The sequence below is a fragment of the Oncorhynchus kisutch genome, unplaced genomic scaffold, assembly GCF_002021735.2.
Source record: "Oncorhynchus kisutch isolate 150728-3 unplaced genomic scaffold, Okis_V2 scaffold2263, whole genome shotgun sequence".
NCBI lineage: Eukaryota > Metazoa > Chordata > Actinopteri > Salmoniformes > Salmonidae > Oncorhynchus > Oncorhynchus kisutch.
This window is the reverse complement of record NW_022264208.1, coordinates 731-18,292: the sequence shown is the minus strand read 5'-3', so window position 1 is coordinate 18,292 and position 17,562 is coordinate 731. Positions and strand designations below refer to the sequence as shown.

General features: G+C 48.9%; 1 protein-coding gene across 1 annotated transcript; it reads right to left on the bottom strand.

The window, feature by feature from the left end:
- Positions 1-8,846: 8,846 nt before the first annotated feature.
- On the bottom strand, positions 8,847-15,905 carry LOC116369611 (protein disulfide-isomerase A2-like; the record flags this gene model as incomplete). Its single annotated transcript, XM_031819560.1, is given in 6 exon segments — positions 8,847-8,869; positions 8,990-9,092; positions 9,319-9,348; positions 9,350-9,501; positions 14,755-14,875; positions 15,714-15,905. Coding segments are annotated over 6 exon segments (606 nt in total), but the record flags the coding sequence as incomplete, so codon positions are not given.
- Positions 15,906-17,562: the final 1,657 nt, after the last annotated feature.

Genomic DNA, 17,562 nt, shown 5'->3' with positions numbered 1-17,562 from the left:
AACCACTAGGCTACCTGCTCTAACCACTAGGCTACCTGCTCTAACCACTAGGCTACCTGCTCTAACCACTAGGCTACCTGCTCTAACCACTAGGCTACCTGCTCTAACCACTAGGCTACCTGCTCTAACCACTAGGCTACCTGCTCTAACCACTAGGCTACCTGCTCTAACCACTAGGCTACCTGCTCTAACCACTAGGCTACCTGCTCTAACCACTAGGCTACCTGCTCTAACCACTAGGCTACCTGCTCTAACCACTAGGCTACCTGCTCTAACCACTAGGCTACCTGCTCTAACCACTAGGCTACCTGCTCTAACCACTAGGCTACCTGCTCTAACCACTAGGCTACCTGCTCTAACCACTAGGCTACCTGCTCTAACCACTAGGCTACCTGCTCTAACCACTAGGCTACCTGCTCTAACCACTAGGCTACCTGCTCTAACCACTAGGCTACCTGCTCTAACCACTAGGCTACCTGCTCTAACCACTAGGCTACCTGCTCTAACCACTAGGCTACCTGCTCTAACCACTAGGCTACCTGCTCTAACCACTAGGCTACCTGCTCTAACCACTAGGCTACCTGCTCTAACCACTAGGCTACCTGCTCTAACCACTAGGCTACCTGCTCTAACCACTAGGCTACCTGCTCTAACCACTAGGCTACCTGCTCTAACCACTAGGCTACCTGCTCTAACCACTAGGCTACCTGCTCTAACCACTAGGCTACCTGCTCTAACCACTAGGCTACCTGCTCTAACCACTAGGCTACCTGCTCTAACCACTAGGCTACCTGCTCTAACCACTAGGCTACCTGCTCTAACCACTAGGCTACCTGCTCTAACCACTAGGCTACCTGCTCTAACCACTAGGCTACCTGCTCTAACCACTAGGCTACCTGCTCTAACCACTAGGCTACCTGCTCTAACCACTAGGCTACCTGCTCTAACCACTAGGCTACCTGCTCTAACCACTAGGCTACCTGCTCTAACCACTAGGCTACCTGCTCTAACCACTAGGCTACCTGCTCTAACCACTAGGCTACCTGCTCTAACCACTAGGCTACCTGCTCTAACCACTAGGCTACCTGCTCTAACCACTAGGCTACCTGCTCTAACCACTAGGCTACCTGCTCTAACCACTAGGCTACCTGCTCTAACCACTAGGCTACCTGCTCTAACCACTAGGCTACCTGCTCTAACCACTAGGCTACCTGCTCTAACCACTAGGCTACCTGCTCTAACCACTAGGCTACCTGCTCTAACCACTAGGCTACCTGCTCTAACCACTAGGCTACCTGCTCTAACCACTAGGCTACCTGCTCTAACCACTAGGCTACCTGCTCTAACCACTAGGCTACCTGCTCTAACCACTAGGCTACCTGCTCTAACCACTAGGCTACCTGCTCTAACCACTAGGCTACCTGCTCTAACCACTAGGCTACCTGCTCTAACCACTAGGCTACCTGCTCTAACCACTAGGCTACCTGCTCTAACCACTAGGCTACCTGCTCTAACCACTAGGCTACCTGCTCTAACCACTAGGCTACCTGCTCTAACCACTAGGCTACCTGCTCTAACCACTAGGCTACCTGCTCTAACCACTAGGCTACCTGCTCTAACCACTAGGCTACCTGCTCTAACCACTAGGCTACCTGCTCTAACCACTAGGCTACCTGCTCTAACCACTAGGCTACCTGCTCTAACCACTAGGCTACCTGCTCTAACCACTAGGCTACCTGCTCTAACCACTAGGCTACCTGCTCTAACCACTAGGCTACCTGCTCTAACCACTAGGCTACCTGCTCTAACCACTAGGCTACCTGCTCTAACCACTAGGCTACCTGCTCTAACCACTAGGCTACCTGCTCTAACCACTAGGCTACCTGCTCTAACCACTAGGCTACCTGCTCTAACCACTAGGCTACCTGCTCTAACCACTAGGCTACCTGCTCTAACCACTAGGCTACCTGCTCTAACCACTAGGCTACCTGCTCTAACCACTAGGCTACCTGCTCTAACCACTAGGCTACCTGCTCTAACCACTAGGCTACCTGCTCTAACCACTAGGCTACCTGCTCTAACCACTAGGCTACCTGCTCTAACCACTAGGCTACCTGCTCTAACCACTAGGCTACCTGCTCTAACCACTAGGCTACCTGCTCTAACCACTAGGCTACCTGCTCTAACCACTAGGCTACCTGCTCTAACCACTAGGCTACCTGCTCTAACCACTAGGCTACCTGCTCTAACCACTAGGCTACCTGCTCTAACCACTAGGCTACCTGCTCTAACCACTAGGCTACCTGCTCTAACCACTAGGCTACCTGCTCTAACCACTAGGCTACCTGCTCTAACCACTAGGCTACCTGCTCTAACCACTAGGCTACCTGCTCTAACCACTAGGCTACCTGCTCTAACCACTAGGCTACCTGCTCTAACCACTAGGCTACCTGCTCTAACCACTAGGCTACCTGCTCTAACCACTAGGCTACCTGCTCTAACCACTAGGCTACCTGCTCTAACCACTAGGCTACCTGCTCTAACCACTAGGCTACCTGCTCTAACCACTAGGCTACCTGCTCTAACCACTAGGCTACCTGCTCTAACCACTAGGCTACCTGCTCTAACCACTAGGCTACCTGCTCTAACCACTAGGCTACCTGCTCTAACCACTAGGCTACCTGCTCTAACCACTAGGCTACCTGCTCTAACCACTAGGCTACCTGCTCTAACCACTAGGCTACCTGCTCTAACCACTAGGCTACCTGCTCTAACCACTAGGCTACCTGCTCTAACCACTAGGCTACCTGCTCTAACCACTAGGCTACCTGCTCTAACCACTAGGCTACCTGCTCTAACCACTAGGCTACCTGCTCTAACCACTAGGCTACCTGCTCTAACCACTAGGCTACCTGCTCTAACCACTAGGCTACCTGCTCTAACCACTAGGCTACCTGCTCTAACCACTAGGCTACCTGCTCTAACCACTAGGCTACCTGCTCTAACCACTAGGCTACCTGCTCTAACCACTAGGCTACCTGCTCTAACCACTAGGCTACCTGCTCTAACCACTAGGCTACCTGCTCTAACCACTAGGCTACCTGCTCTAACCACTAGGCTACCTGCTCTAACCACTAGGCTACCTGCTCTAACCACTAGGCTACCTGCTCTAACCACTAGGCTACCTGCTCTAACCACTAGGCTACCTGCTCTAACCACTAGGCTACCTGCTCTAACCACTAGGCTACCTGCTCTAACCACTAGGCTACCTGCTCTAACCACTAGGCTACCTGCTCTAACCACTAGGCTACCTGCTCTAACCACTAGGCTACCTGCTCTAACCACTAGGCTACCTGCTCTAACCACTAGGCTACCTGCTCTAACCACTAGGCTACCTGCTCTAACCACTAGGCTACCTGCTCTAACCACTAGGCTACCTGCTCTAACCACTAGGCTACCTGCTCTAACCACTAGGCTACCTGCTCTAACCACTAGGCTACCTGCTCTAACCACTAGGCTACCTGCTCTAACCACTAGGCTACCTGCTCTAACCACTAGGCTACCTGCTCTAACCACTAGGCTACCTGCTCTAACCACTAGGCTACCTGCTCTAACCACTAGGCTACCTGCTCTAACCACTAGGCTACCTGCTCTAACCACTAGGCTACCTGCTCTAACCACTAGGCTACCTGCTCTAACCACTAGGCTACCTGCTCTAACCACTAGGCTACCTGCTCTAACCACTAGGCTACCTGCTCTAACCACTAGGCTACCTGCTCTAACCACTAGGCTACCTGCTCTAACCACTAGGCTACCTGCTCTAACCACTAGGCTACCTGCTCTAACCACTAGGCTACCTGCTCTAACCACTAGGCTACCTGCTCTAACCACTAGGCTACCTGCTCTAACCACTAGGCTACCTGCTCTAACCACTAGGCTGTCTGCTCTAACCACTAGGCTACCTGCTCTAACCACTAGGCTACCTGCTCTAACCACTAGGCTACCTGCTCTAACCACTAGGCTACCTGCTCTAACCACTAGGCTACCTGCTCTAACCACTAGGCTACCTGCTCTAACCACTAGGCTGTCTGCTCTAACCACTAGGCTACCTGCTCTAACCACTAGGCTACCTGCTCTAACCACTAGGCTGTCTGTCTCTAACCACTAGGCTACCTGCTCTAACCACTAGGCTACCTGCTCTAACCACTAGGCTGTCTGTCTCTAACCACTAGGCTACCTGCTCTAACCACTAGGCTGTCTGTCTCTAACCACTAGGCTACCTGCTCTAACCACTAGGCTGTCTGCTCTAACCACTAGGCTACCTGCTCTAACCACTAGGCTACCTGCTCTAACCACTAGGCTGTCTGGCTCTAACCACTAGGCTACCTGCTCTAACCACTAGGCTGTCTGTCTCTAACCACTAGGCTACCTGCTCTAACCACTAGGCTACCTGCTCTAACCACTAGGCTACCTGCTCTAACCACTAGGCTGTCTGTCTCTAACCACTAGGCTACCTGCTCTAACCACTAGGCTACCTGCTCTAACCACTAGGCTACCTGCTCTAACCACTAGGCTACCTGCTCTAACCACTAGGCTACCTGCTCTAACCACTAGGCTACCTGCTCTAACCACTAGGCTACCTGCTCTAACCACTAGGCTACCTGCTCTAACCACTAGGCTACCTGCTCTAACCACTAGGCTACCTGCTCTAACCACTAGGCTACCTGCTCTAACCACTAGGCTACCTGCTCTAACCACTAGGCTACCTGCTCTAACCACTAGGCTACCTGCTCTAACCACTAGGCTACCTGCTCTAACCACTAGGCTACCTGCTCTAACCACTAGGCTACCTGCTCTAACCACTAGGCTACCTGCTCTAACCACTAGGCTACCTGCTCTAACCACTAGGCTACCTGCTCTAACCACTAGGCTGTCTGTCTCTAACCACTAGGCTACCTGCTCTAACCACTAGGCTGTCTGTCTCTAACCACTAGGCTACCTGCTCTAACCACTAGGCTGTCTGTCTCTAACCACTAGGCTACCTGCTCTAACCACTAGGCTGTCTGTCTCTAACCACTAGGCTGTCTGTCTCTAACCACTAGGCTGTCTGTCTCTAACCACTAGGCTACCTGCTCTAACCACTAGGCTACCTGCTCTAACCACTAGGCTGTCTGTCTCTAACCACTAGGCTACCTGCTCTAACCACTAGGCTGTCTGTCTCTAACCACTAGGCTGTCTGTCTCTAACCACTAGGCTACCTGCTCTAACCACTAGGCTGTCTGTCTCTAACCACTAGGCTACCTGCTCTAACCACTAGGCTACCTGCTCTAACCACTAGGCTGTCTGTCTCTAACCACTAGGCTACCTGCTCTAACCACTAGGCTACCTGCTCTAACCACTAGGCTGTCTGCTCTAACCACTAGGCTACCTGCTCTAACCACTAGGCTGTCTGTCTCTAACCACTAGGCTACCTGCTCTAACCACTAGGCTACCTGCTCTAACCACTAGGCTACCTGCTCTAACCACTAGGCTACCTGCTCTAACCACTAGGCTACCTGCTCTAACCACTAGGCTACCTGCTCTAACCACTAGGCTACCTGCTCTAACCACTAGGCTACCTGCTCTAACCACTAGGCTACCTGCTCTAACCACTAGGCTACCTGCTCTAACCACTAGGCTACCTGCTCTAACCACTAGGCTACCTGCTCTAACCACTAGGCTACCTGCTCTAACCACTAGGCTACCTGCTCTAACCACTAGGCTACCTGCTCTAACCACTAGGCTACCTGCTCTAACCACTAGGCTACCTGCTCTAACCACTAGGCTACCTGCTCTAACCACTAGGCTACCTGCTCTAACCACTAGGCTACCTGCTCTAACCACTAGGCTACCTGCTCTAACCACTAGGCTACCTGCTCTAACCACTAGGCTACCTGCTCTAACCACTAGGCTACCTGCTCTAACCACTAGGCTACCTGCTCTAACCACTAGGCTACCTGCTCTAACCACTAGGCTACCTGCTCTAACCACTAGGCTACCTGCTCTAACCACTAGGCTACCTGCTCTAACCACTAGGCTACCTGCTCTAACCACTAGGCTACCTGCTCTAACCACTAGGCTACCTGCTCTAACCACTAGGCTACCTGCTCTAACCACTAGGCTACCTGCTCTAACCACTAGGCTACCTGCTCTAACCACTAGGCTACCTGCTCTAACCACTAGGCTACCTGCTCTAACCACTAGGCTACCTGCTCTAACCACTAGGCTACCTGCTCTAACCACTAGGCTACCTGCTCTAACCACTAGGCTACCTGCTCTAACCACTAGGCTACCTGCTCTAACCACTAGGCTACCTGCTCTAACCACTAGGCTACCTGCTCTAACCACTAGGCTACCTGCTCTAACCACTAGGCTACCTGCTCTAACCACTAGGCTACCTGCTCTAACCACTAGGCTACCTGCTCTAACCACTAGGCTACCTGCTCTAACCACTAGGCTACCTGCTCTAACCACTAGGCTACCTGCTCTAACCACTAGGCTACCTGCTCTAACCACTAGGCTACCTGCTCTAACCACTAGGCTACCTGCTCTAACCACTAGGCTACCTGCTCTAACCACTAGGCTACCTGCTCTAACCACTAGGCTACCTGCTCTAACCACTAGGCTACCTGCTCTAACCACTAGGCTACCTGCTCTAACCACTAGGCTACCTGCTCTAACCACTAGGCTACCTGCTCTAACCACTAGGCTACCTGCTCTAACCACTAGGCTACCTGCTCTAACCACTAGGCTACCTGCTCTAACCACTAGGCTACCTGCTCTAACCACTAGGCTACCTGCTCTAACCACTAGGCTACCTGCTCTAACCACTAGGCTACCTGCTCTAACCACTAGGCTACCTGCTCTAACCACTAGGCTACCTGCTCTAACCACTAGGCTACCTGCTCTAACCACTAGGCTACCTGCTCTAACCACTAGGCTACCTGCTCTAACCACTAGGCTACCTGCTCTAACCACTAGGCTACCTGCTCTAACCACTAGGCTACCTGCTCTAACCACTAGGCTACCTGCTCTAACCACTAGGCTACCTGCTCTAACCACTAGGCTACCTGCTCTAACCACTAGGCTACCTGCTCTAACCACTAGGCTACCTGCTCTAACCACTAGGCTACCTGCTCTAACCACTAGGCTACCTGCTCTAACCACTAGGCTACCTGCTCTAACCACTAGGCTACCTGCTCTAACCACTAGGCTGTCTGCTCTAACCACTAGGCTACCTGCTCTAACCACTAGGCTACCTGCTCTAACCACTAGGCTACCTGCTCTAACCACTAGGCTACCTGCTCTAACCACTAGGCTACCTGCTCTAACCACTAGGCTACCTGCTCTAACCACTAGGCTACCTGCTCTAACCACTAGGCTACCTGCTCTAACCACTAGGCTACCTGCTCTAACCACTAGGCTACCTGCTCTAACCACTAGGCTACCTGCTCTAACCACTAGGCTACCTGCTCTAACCACTAGGCTACCTGCTCTAACCACTAGGCTACCTGCTCTAACCACTAGGCTACCTGCTCTAACCACTAGGCTACCTGCTCTAACCACTAGGCTACCTGCTCTAACCACTAGGCTGCCTGCTCTAACCACTAGGCTACCTGCTCTAACCACTAGGCTACCTGCTCTAACCACTAGGCTACCTGCTCTAACCACTAGGCTACCTGCTCTAACCACTAGGCTACCTGCTCTAACCACTAGGCTGCCTTTATATTTATTTTATTTATATTTTTTTCTTGTTAAAATTGCATTGTTGGTTAATGGCTTGTTAGTAAACATTTCCCAGTAAGGTCTGTATAGCAGATCGGTTAGGTATACAGCGCATGGCACAAATAACATTTGAATTGATCTCTGTCTGTGTCTGTCTCTGTCTCTGTCTCTGTCTCTGTCTCTGTCTCTGTCTCTGTCTCTGTCTCTGTCTCTGTCTCTGTCTCTGTCTCTGTCCGTCTCTGTCTCTGTCCGTCTCTGTCTCTGTCCGTCTGTGTCTCTGTCCGTCTGTGTCTCTGTCCGTCTGTGTCTCTGTCCGTCTGTGTCTCTGTCCGTCTGTGTCTCTGTCCGTCTGTGTCTCTGTCCGTCTGTGTCTCTGTCCGTCTGTGTCTCTGTCCGTCTGTGTCTCTGTCCGTCTGTGTCTCTGTCCGTCTGTGTCTCTGTCCGTCTGTGTCTCTGTCCGTCTGTGTCTCTGTCCGTCTGTGTCTCTGTCCGTCTGTGTCTCTGTCCGTCTGTGTCTCTGTCCGTCTGTGTCTCTGTCCGTCTGTGTCTCTGTCCGTCTGTGTCTCTGTCCGTCTGTGTCTCTGTCCGTCTGTGTCTCTGTCCGTCTGTGTCTCTGTCCGTCTGTGTCTCTGTCCGTCTGTGTCTCTGTCCGTCTGTGTCTCTGTCCGTCTGTGTCTCTGTCCGTCTGTGTCTCTGTCCGTCTGTGTCTCTGTCCGTCTGTGTCTCTGTCCGTCTGTGTCTCTGTCCGTCTGTGTCTCTGTCCGTCTCTATCTGTGTCTGTGTGTCTCTCTATGTGTCTGTGTGTCTCTCTATGTGTGTGTCTATCTCTGTGTGTCCCTATATCTGTGTGTGTCTCTATCTCTGTGTGCATCTCAACAGTCTAAAGTTGTTTGCTCTCGTCGTCTCCTCTCCTAGTTGTCTATCCTTGTTTCCTCTCCTTGTCTCCTCTATAAAGACTCGCCACTCCAGACTTCAGAATCAAATCACTTTTATTATTAAACCAAGAGAAACCATAGAAACCAATAACTACTCTGATTGGTTCGGTCCTTTACAGCTCGTCTTTAGACGTCTCATTGGCTGGCGGTGGCGATGACTCATCAGTGACCTGTCAGAAGGAGAGAGGGGATTGGTCAAGAGAGCTGTAGTGGGAGGGGTTTGTATTAAACAGTGACAGGGGATTGGTCAGAAGAGCTTAGAGTGGGAGGGGTTTGCATAATTTAGTCACCTCCTCTTTCATCATCCTCCTCTTCCACCTTCGGAAGCTGTCCTCCATTGTCCAGGAACATAGCAAACGTCTCCAAGTCTCTGGTCCCACTGTACTCTACCTCCTACACACACGCACACAGAGAGAGAGAGACATAGGGTATTGTTATAGTAGACAGACTTTCAGGTGTGACTGGTTTTTATCATGATGCCTGACTGTTCAAATCTCTTCCTCATTGCTCTCCAACACACAGACAAGTTGTGATAGAGGATGTGACAGTGTAGTCTTTCTATCCTTCGATAGATTGTGTGTGACTCCTCCAGGGTCAGAGGATAAGGGTTAAAGGTTACCTTGCTGTCTTCTCCAGCAGGGTAGTATCGTTAGTGTAGGGAAGCCAGACACAGAAACTCCCTCCACCTCATTGGTCGTGGCGTCCATCTTGGCAATGATGATGTCATCCCGGTCAGCGTACTTCTCTGCCAGCTTCTCCCAGACTGGAGCCAGCTCTTTACAGTGACCGCACCATGGGGCATCTACACACAGGCACACTATCTTCAGCTAACGTTCGCTAGCTAGTTAGGGTTTGGGTTACTTCTCTGCCAGCTTCTCCCAGACTGGAGCCAGCTCCTTACAGTGACCGCACCATGGGGCATCTACACCACAGGCACACTATCTTTAGCTAACGTTCGCTAGCTAAGCTCAACTTACACTTAGCTAGCTACTAGCGGACAGGTAACTGGCTAAATAGAGGAAACACCACTAGCGACAGGTAACAGGTAACTGGCTAAATAGAGGAAACACCACTAGCGACAGGTAACTGGCTAAATAGAGGAAACACCACTAGCGACAGGTAACTGGCTAAATAGAGGAAACACCACTAGCGGACAGGTAAACTGGCTAAATAGAGGAAAACACCACTAGCGACAGGTTAACTGGCTAAATAGAGGAAACACCACTAGCGACAGGTAACTGGCTAAATAGAGGGAACACCACTAGCGACAGGTAACTGGCTAAATAGAGGAAACACCACTAGCGACAGGTAACTGGCTAAATAGAGGAAACAGCACTAGCGACAGGTAACTGGCTAAATAGAGGAAACAGCACTAGCGACAGGTAACTGGCTAAATAGAGGAAACAGCACTAGCGACAGGTAACTGGCTAAATAGAGGAAACACCACTAGCGACAGGTAACTGGCTAAATAGAGGAAACACCACTAGCGACAGGTAACTGGTAAATAGAGGAAACACCACTAGCGACAGGTAACAGGTAACTGGCTAAATAGAGGAAACACCACTAGCGACAGGTAACAGGTAACTGGCTAAATAGAGGAAACACCACTAGCGACAGGTAACAGGTAACTGGCTAAATAGAGGAAACACCACTAGCGACAGGTAACAGGTAACTGGCTAAAAGAGGAAACACCACTAGCGACAGGTAACAGGTAACTGGCTAAATAGAGGAAACACCACTAGCGACAGGTTAACAGGTAACTGGCTAAATAGAGGAAACACCACTAGCAACAGGTAACAGGTAAACTGGCTAAATAGAGGAAACACCACTAGCGACAGGTAACAGGTAACTGGCTAATAGAGGAAACACCACTAGCGACAGGTAACAGGTAACTGGGCTAAATAGAGGAAACACCACTAGCGACAGGTAACAGGTAACAGGCTAAATAGAGGAAACACCACTAGCGACAGGTAACAGGCTAAATAGAGGAAACACCACTAGCGACAGGTAACAGGCTAAATAGAGGGAAACACCACTAGGCGGACAGTAACAGGTAAACAGGGCTCAAATAGGGAAACACCACTAGCGACAGGTAACAGGCTAAATAGAGGAAACACCACTAGCGACAGGTAACAGGCTAAATAGAGGAAACACCATAGCGGACAGGTAACAGGCTAAAATAGAGGAAACACACTAGCGACAGGAACAGGCTAAATAGAGGAAACACCACTAGCGACAGGTAACAGGCTAAATAGAGGAAACACCACTAGCGACAGGTAACAGGTAACTGGCTAATAGAGGAAACACCACTAGCGACAGGTAACAGGGTAACAGGCTAAATAGAGGAAACACCACTAGCGACAGGTAACAGGGAACTGGCTAAATAGAGGGAACACCACTAGCGACAGGTAACTGGCTAAATAGAGGAAACACCACTAGCGACAGGTAACTGGCTAAATAGAGGGAACACCACTAGCGACAGGTAACAGGTAACGGCTAAATAGAGGAAACACACTAGCGACAGGTACAGGCCTAAATAGAGGAACACCACTAGCGACAGGTAAACAGGTAACTGGCTAAATAGAGGAAACACTACTAGCGACAGGTAACTGGCTAAATAGAGGAAACACCACTAGCGACAGGTAACTGGCTAAATAGAGGGAACACCACTAGCGACAGGTAACAGGTAACTGGCTAAATAGAGGAAACACCACTAGCGACAGGTAACAGGTAACTGGCTAAATAGAGGGAACACCACTAGCGACAGGTAACAGGTAACTGGCTAAATAGAGGAAACACCACTAGCGACAGGTAACTGGCTAAATAGAGGGAACACCACTAGCGACAGGTAACAGGTAACTGGCTAAATAGAGGAAACACTACTAGCGACAGGTAACTGGTAACTGGCTAAATAGAGGAAACACCACTAGCGACAGGAAACAGGTAACTGGCTAAATAGAGGGAACACCACTAGCGACAGGTAACAGGTAACAGGCTAAATAGAGGAAACACCACTAGCGACAGGTAACAGGTAACTGGCTAAATAGAGGAAACACCACTAGCGACAGGTAACAGGTAACTGGCTAAATAGAGGGAACACCACTAGGGACAGGTAACAGGTAACTGGCTAAATATAGGAAACACTACTAGCGACAGGTAACTGGCTAAATAGAGGAAACACCACTAGCGACAGGTAACAGGCTAAATAGAGGAAACACCACTAGCGACAGGTAACAGGCTAAATAGAGGAACACCACTAGCGAACAGGTAACAGGTAACTGGCTAAATAGAGGAAACAACCACTAGCGACAGGTAACAGGCTAAATAGAGGAAACACCACTAGCGACAGGTAACAGGCTAAATAGAGGAAACACCACTAGCGACAGGTAAACAGGCTAAATAGAGGAAACACCACTAGCGACAGGTAACAGGTAACTGGCTAAATAGAGGAAAACACCACTAGCGACAGGTAACAGGCTAAATAGAGGAAACACCACTAGCGACAGGTAACAGGCTAAATAGAGGAAACACCACTAGCGACAGGTAACAGGCTAAATAGAGGAAACACCACTAGCCGACAGGTAACAGGCTAAATAGAGGAAACACCACTAGCGGACAGGGTAACAGGCTAAATAGAGGAAACACCACTAGCGACAGGTAACAGGTAACTGGCTAAATAGAGGAAACACCACTAGCGACAGGTAACAGGGAGCTGGCTAAATAGAGGGAACACCACTAGCGACAGGTAACTGGCTAAATAGAGGAAACACCACTAGCGACAGGTAACTGGCTAAATAGAGGAAACACCACTAGCGACAGGTAACTGGCTAAATAGAGGGAACACCACTAGCGACAGGTAACAGGTAACTGGCTAAATAGAGGAAACACCACTAGCGACAGGTAACAGGCTAAATAGAGGAACACCACTAGCGACAGGTAACAGGTAACTGGCTAAATAGAGGAAACACTACTAGCGACAGGTAACTGGCTAAATAGAGGAAACACCACTAGCGACAGGTAACTGGCTAAATAGAGGGAACACCACTAGCGACAGGTAACAGGTAACTGGCTAAATAGAGGAAAACACCACTAGCGACAGGTAACAGGTAACTGGCTAAATAGAGGGAACACCACTAGCGACAGGTAACAGGTAACTGGCTAAATAGAGGAAACACCACTAGCGACAGGTAAACTGGCTAAATAGAGGGAACACCACTAGCGACAGGTAACAGGTAACTGGCTAAATAGAGGAAACACTACTAGCGACAGGTAACTGGTAACTGGCTAAATAGAGGAAACACCACTAGCGACAGGAAACAGGTAACTGGCTAAATAGAGGGAACACCACTAGCGACAGGTAACAGGTAACAGGCCTAAATAGAGGAAACACCACTAGCGACAGGTAACAGGTAACTGGCTAAATAGAGGAAACACCACTAGCGACAGGTAACAGGTAACTGGCTAAATAGAGGGAACACCACTTAGGGACAGGTAACAGGTAACTGGCTAAATATAGGAAACACTACTAGCGACAGGTAACTGGCTAAATAGAGGGAAACACCACTAGCGACAGGTAACAGGCTAAATAGAGGAAACACCACTAGCGACAGGTAAACAGGCCTAAATAGAGGAAACACCACTAGCGACAGGTAACAGGCTAAATAGAGGAAACACCACTAGCGACAGGTAACAGGTAACAGGCTAAATAGAGGAAACACCACTAGCGACAGGTAACAGGGAACTGGCTAAATAGAGGAAACACCACTAGCGACAGGTAACAGGTAACTGGCTAAATAGATGAAACACCACTAGCGACAGGTAACAGGTAACAGGCTAAATAGAGGAAACACCACTAGCGACAGGTAACAGGCTAAATAGAGGAAACACCACTAGCGACAGGTAACAGGCTAAATAGAGGAAACACCACTAGCGACAGGTAACAGGTAACTGGCTAAATAGAGGAAACACCACTAGCGACAGGTAACAGGTAACTGGCTAAATAGAGGAAACACCACTAGCGACAGGGAACTGGTAACTGGCTAAATAGAGGAAACACCACTAGCGACAGGTAACAGGTAACTGGCTAAATAGAGGAAACACCACTAGCGACAGGTAACTGGAACTGGCTAAATAGAGGAACCACCACTAGCGACAGGGAACTGGCTAAATAGAGGAAACACCACTAGTGACAGGGAACTGGTAACTGGCTAAATAGAGGAAACACCACTAGCAACAGGTAACAGGTAACTGGCTAAATAGAGGAAACACCACTAGCGACAGGTAACTGGCTAAATAGAGGGAACACCACTAGCGACAGGTAACTGGCAAAATAGAGGAAACACCACTAGCGACAGGTAACTGGCAAAATAGAGGAAACACCACTAGCGACAGGTAACTGGCTAAATAGAGGGAACACCACTAGCGACAGGTAACTGGCTAAATAGAGGGAACACCACTAGCGACAGGTAACTGGCAAAATAGAGGAAACACCACTAGCGACAGGTAACAGGTAACTGGCTAAATAGAGGAAACACCAAGATGGTGGGTTAATAAGTCTTCACCACGACGACCAGCCAAACAGCTTCACCTCAGATTCTACAGGTGTCTGGAACTCTGTCGGAGGGATGCGACACCATTCTTTCACAATAAAGAGTTTTTTTGTTGACGTTGGAAAACACTGACTCCGCCCTTCCAGAACCGTAAGTGTTCAATTGTAGCTCTGGTGACTGAGACGGCCATGGCATATGGTTTACATCATTCAGCGACCACTCATACCCTGTGGATGGGGGCAGTGTCATCCTATGGGAGCAGAGCCACGGTGGCCAAAATAATGGCCTGCCCAGCATTCTTATACGTGACCCTAAGCATGATGGGATGTTAATTGCTTAATTAACTCAGGAACCACACCTGCACACCTGCTTTCAATATACTTTGTATCCTCATTTACTCAAGTGCTTCCTTTATTTTAGCAGTAATCTGTAGTACAGAGAGGATTTATTATGCCACGCCTTGGACGTTGAACTGCTGATGATTGATACAGGAATAGTTGACTTACAGAACTCTACGAAGACATTCTTGTTGTTGTCGAGGGCGACAGCCTCAAAGTTCTTCCCGACCAGAACTTTAACGGGTCCTTTATCCCAGTCTTCTGGTACCTCCTCGCTCAGCAGGTGAGACTGTAACCACAACACACAGTTATACTCTAACCTCTAACCCCTGACCTCTAACCCATAACCTCTAACCCCTGACCTCTAACCCATAACCTCTCATCTCTAACTCTTGACCACTAATCTCTGATCTCTAACCCCTGACCACTAACCTCTAACCCCTGACCTCTAACCTTAAACTCCTGACCCCTAACCCCTGACCCTTATCCCAGTCCTCAGGTACATCCTCACTGAGAAAGTGGGCCTGGAACCATAACAAACAATTAGACCCTAATCCTGACCTCTAAACTTTACACCCTGTGTGGCTGTAGGGGTACGTGGGAGTATTGTGATTGGCTAGCTCTAGCAGTAGGAGTGATGTGACTGGCTAGCTCTAGTAGTAGGAGTGATGTGACTGGCTAGCTCTATTAGTAGGAGTGATGTGACTGGCTAGCTCTAGTAGTAGGAGTGATGTGATTGGCTAGCTCTAGTAGTAGGGGTGATGTGATTGGCTAGCTCTAGTAGTAGGGGTGATGTGATTGGCTAGCTCTAGTAGTAGGGGTGATGTGATACGTTGGCAGTAGGGTCAGGAATGATGTGAATGACTAGCTCTAGTAGTAGGAGTGATGTGATTGGCTAGCTCTAGTAGTAGGAGTGATGTGATTGGCTAAGTCTAGTAGTAGGAGTGATGTGATTGGCTAAGTCTAGTAGCAGGAGTGATGGGATTGGCTAAGTCTAGTAGTAGGAGTGATATGATACGTTGGCAGTATGGTCAGGAGTGATGGGATTGGCTAAGTCTAGTAGTATGTGTTATGTGATTAGCTAGCGCTAGTAGTAGGAGTGATATGATTGTTGGGTGATTGTTTACCTTCACGGTTCCGTCCAGAACTCCCTGACAGAACGTTTGGAGTGTGGCGGCCTTTATCTGTCCAATCAGAGCGAACTTCTTGGCGGTGTCGGTGTTGATGATGCGTACAGCGGGGGCGTCGCCCTCGGAAAGACCGAAGTACTTCAGGACATGACTGACTGGTCCCGTTACATCTATAATTATGAACAATACCTACACACACACACACACACACACACACACACACACACACACACACACACACACACACACACACACACACACGTCAATGCCCATACCAAGGAAAACCTTGAAAAACCATGACAATCTGCTGATGAACAATGTACTGAATATAGTAGTATACTGTATATAGTAGTGTGTAGTAGTATAGTGTAGTAGTATACTGTATATAGTAGTAGTAGTATACTTTATATAGTGGTGTGTAGTAGTAGTGTACTGTATATAGCAGTGTGTAGTAGTAGTATACTTTATATAGTAGTGTGTAGTAGTAGTATACTGTATATAGTAGTAGTAGTATACTGTATATAGTAGTGTGTAGTAGAATACTGTAGTAGTATACTGTATATTTTTTTAATTATTTTTATTTCACCTTTATTTAACCAGGTTAACCAGGTAGACTAGTTGAGAACTGCGACCTGGCCAAGATAAAGCGTAGCAATTCGACACATACAACAACACAGAGTTACACATGGAATAAACAAAACATACAGTCAATAATACAGTAGAACAAAAGAAAACAAAAAGTCTATATACAGTGAATGCAAATGAGGTAAGTTAGGAAATAAATAGGCCATGGTGGCGAAGTAATTACAATATAGCAATTAAACACTGGAATGGTAGATCGGCAGAAGATGAATGTGCAGGTAGAGATACTGGGGTGCAAAGGAGCAAAATAAATAAATAAATACCAGTATAGGTAGATAGATGGGCTGTTTACAGATGGGCTATGTACAGGTGCAGTGATCTGTAAGCTGCTCTGACAGCTGGTGCTTAAAGCTAGTGAGGGAGATGTGAGTCTCCAGCTTCAGAGATTTTTGCAATTTGTTCCAGTTATGGGCAGCAGAGAACTGGAAGGAAAGACGACCAAAGGAGGAATTGGCTTTGGGGGTGACCAGTGAGATATACCTGCTGGAGCGCGTGCTACGAGTGGGTGCTGCTATGGTGACCAGTAAGCTGAGATAAGGCGGGGCTTTACGTAGCAGAGACTTGTAGATAACCTGTAGCCAGTGGGTTTGGTGACGAGTGAGGGCCAACCAACGAGAGCGTACAGGTAGTAGTGTATGGGGCTTTGGTGACAAAACGGATGGCACTGTGATAGACTGCATCCAGTTTGTTGAGTAGAGTGTTGGAGGCTATTTTATAGATGACATCACCGAAGTCGAGGATCGGTAGGATGGTCAGTTTTACGAGGGTATGTTTGGCAGCATGAGTGAAGGATGCTTTGTTGCGATATAGGAAGCCGATTCTAGATTTAATTTGGGATTGGAGATGCTTAATGTGAGTCTGGAAGGAGAGTTTACAGTCTAACCAGACACCCAGGTAAGTCAGAGCGGTCCAGAGTAGTGATGCTGGACGGGCGAGCAGGTGCGGGCAGTGATCGATTGAATAGCATGCATATAGTTTTACTTGCGTTTAAGAGCAGTTGGAGGCCACGGAAGGAGAGTTGTATGGCATTGAAGCTCGTCTGGAGGTTAGTTAACACAGTGTCCAAGGAGGGGCCAGAAGTATACAGAATGGTGTCGTCTGCGTAGAGGTGGATCAGAGAATCACCAGCAGCAAGAGCAACATCATTGATGTATACAGAAAAGAGAGTCGGCCCGAGAATTAAACCCTGTGGCACACCCATAGA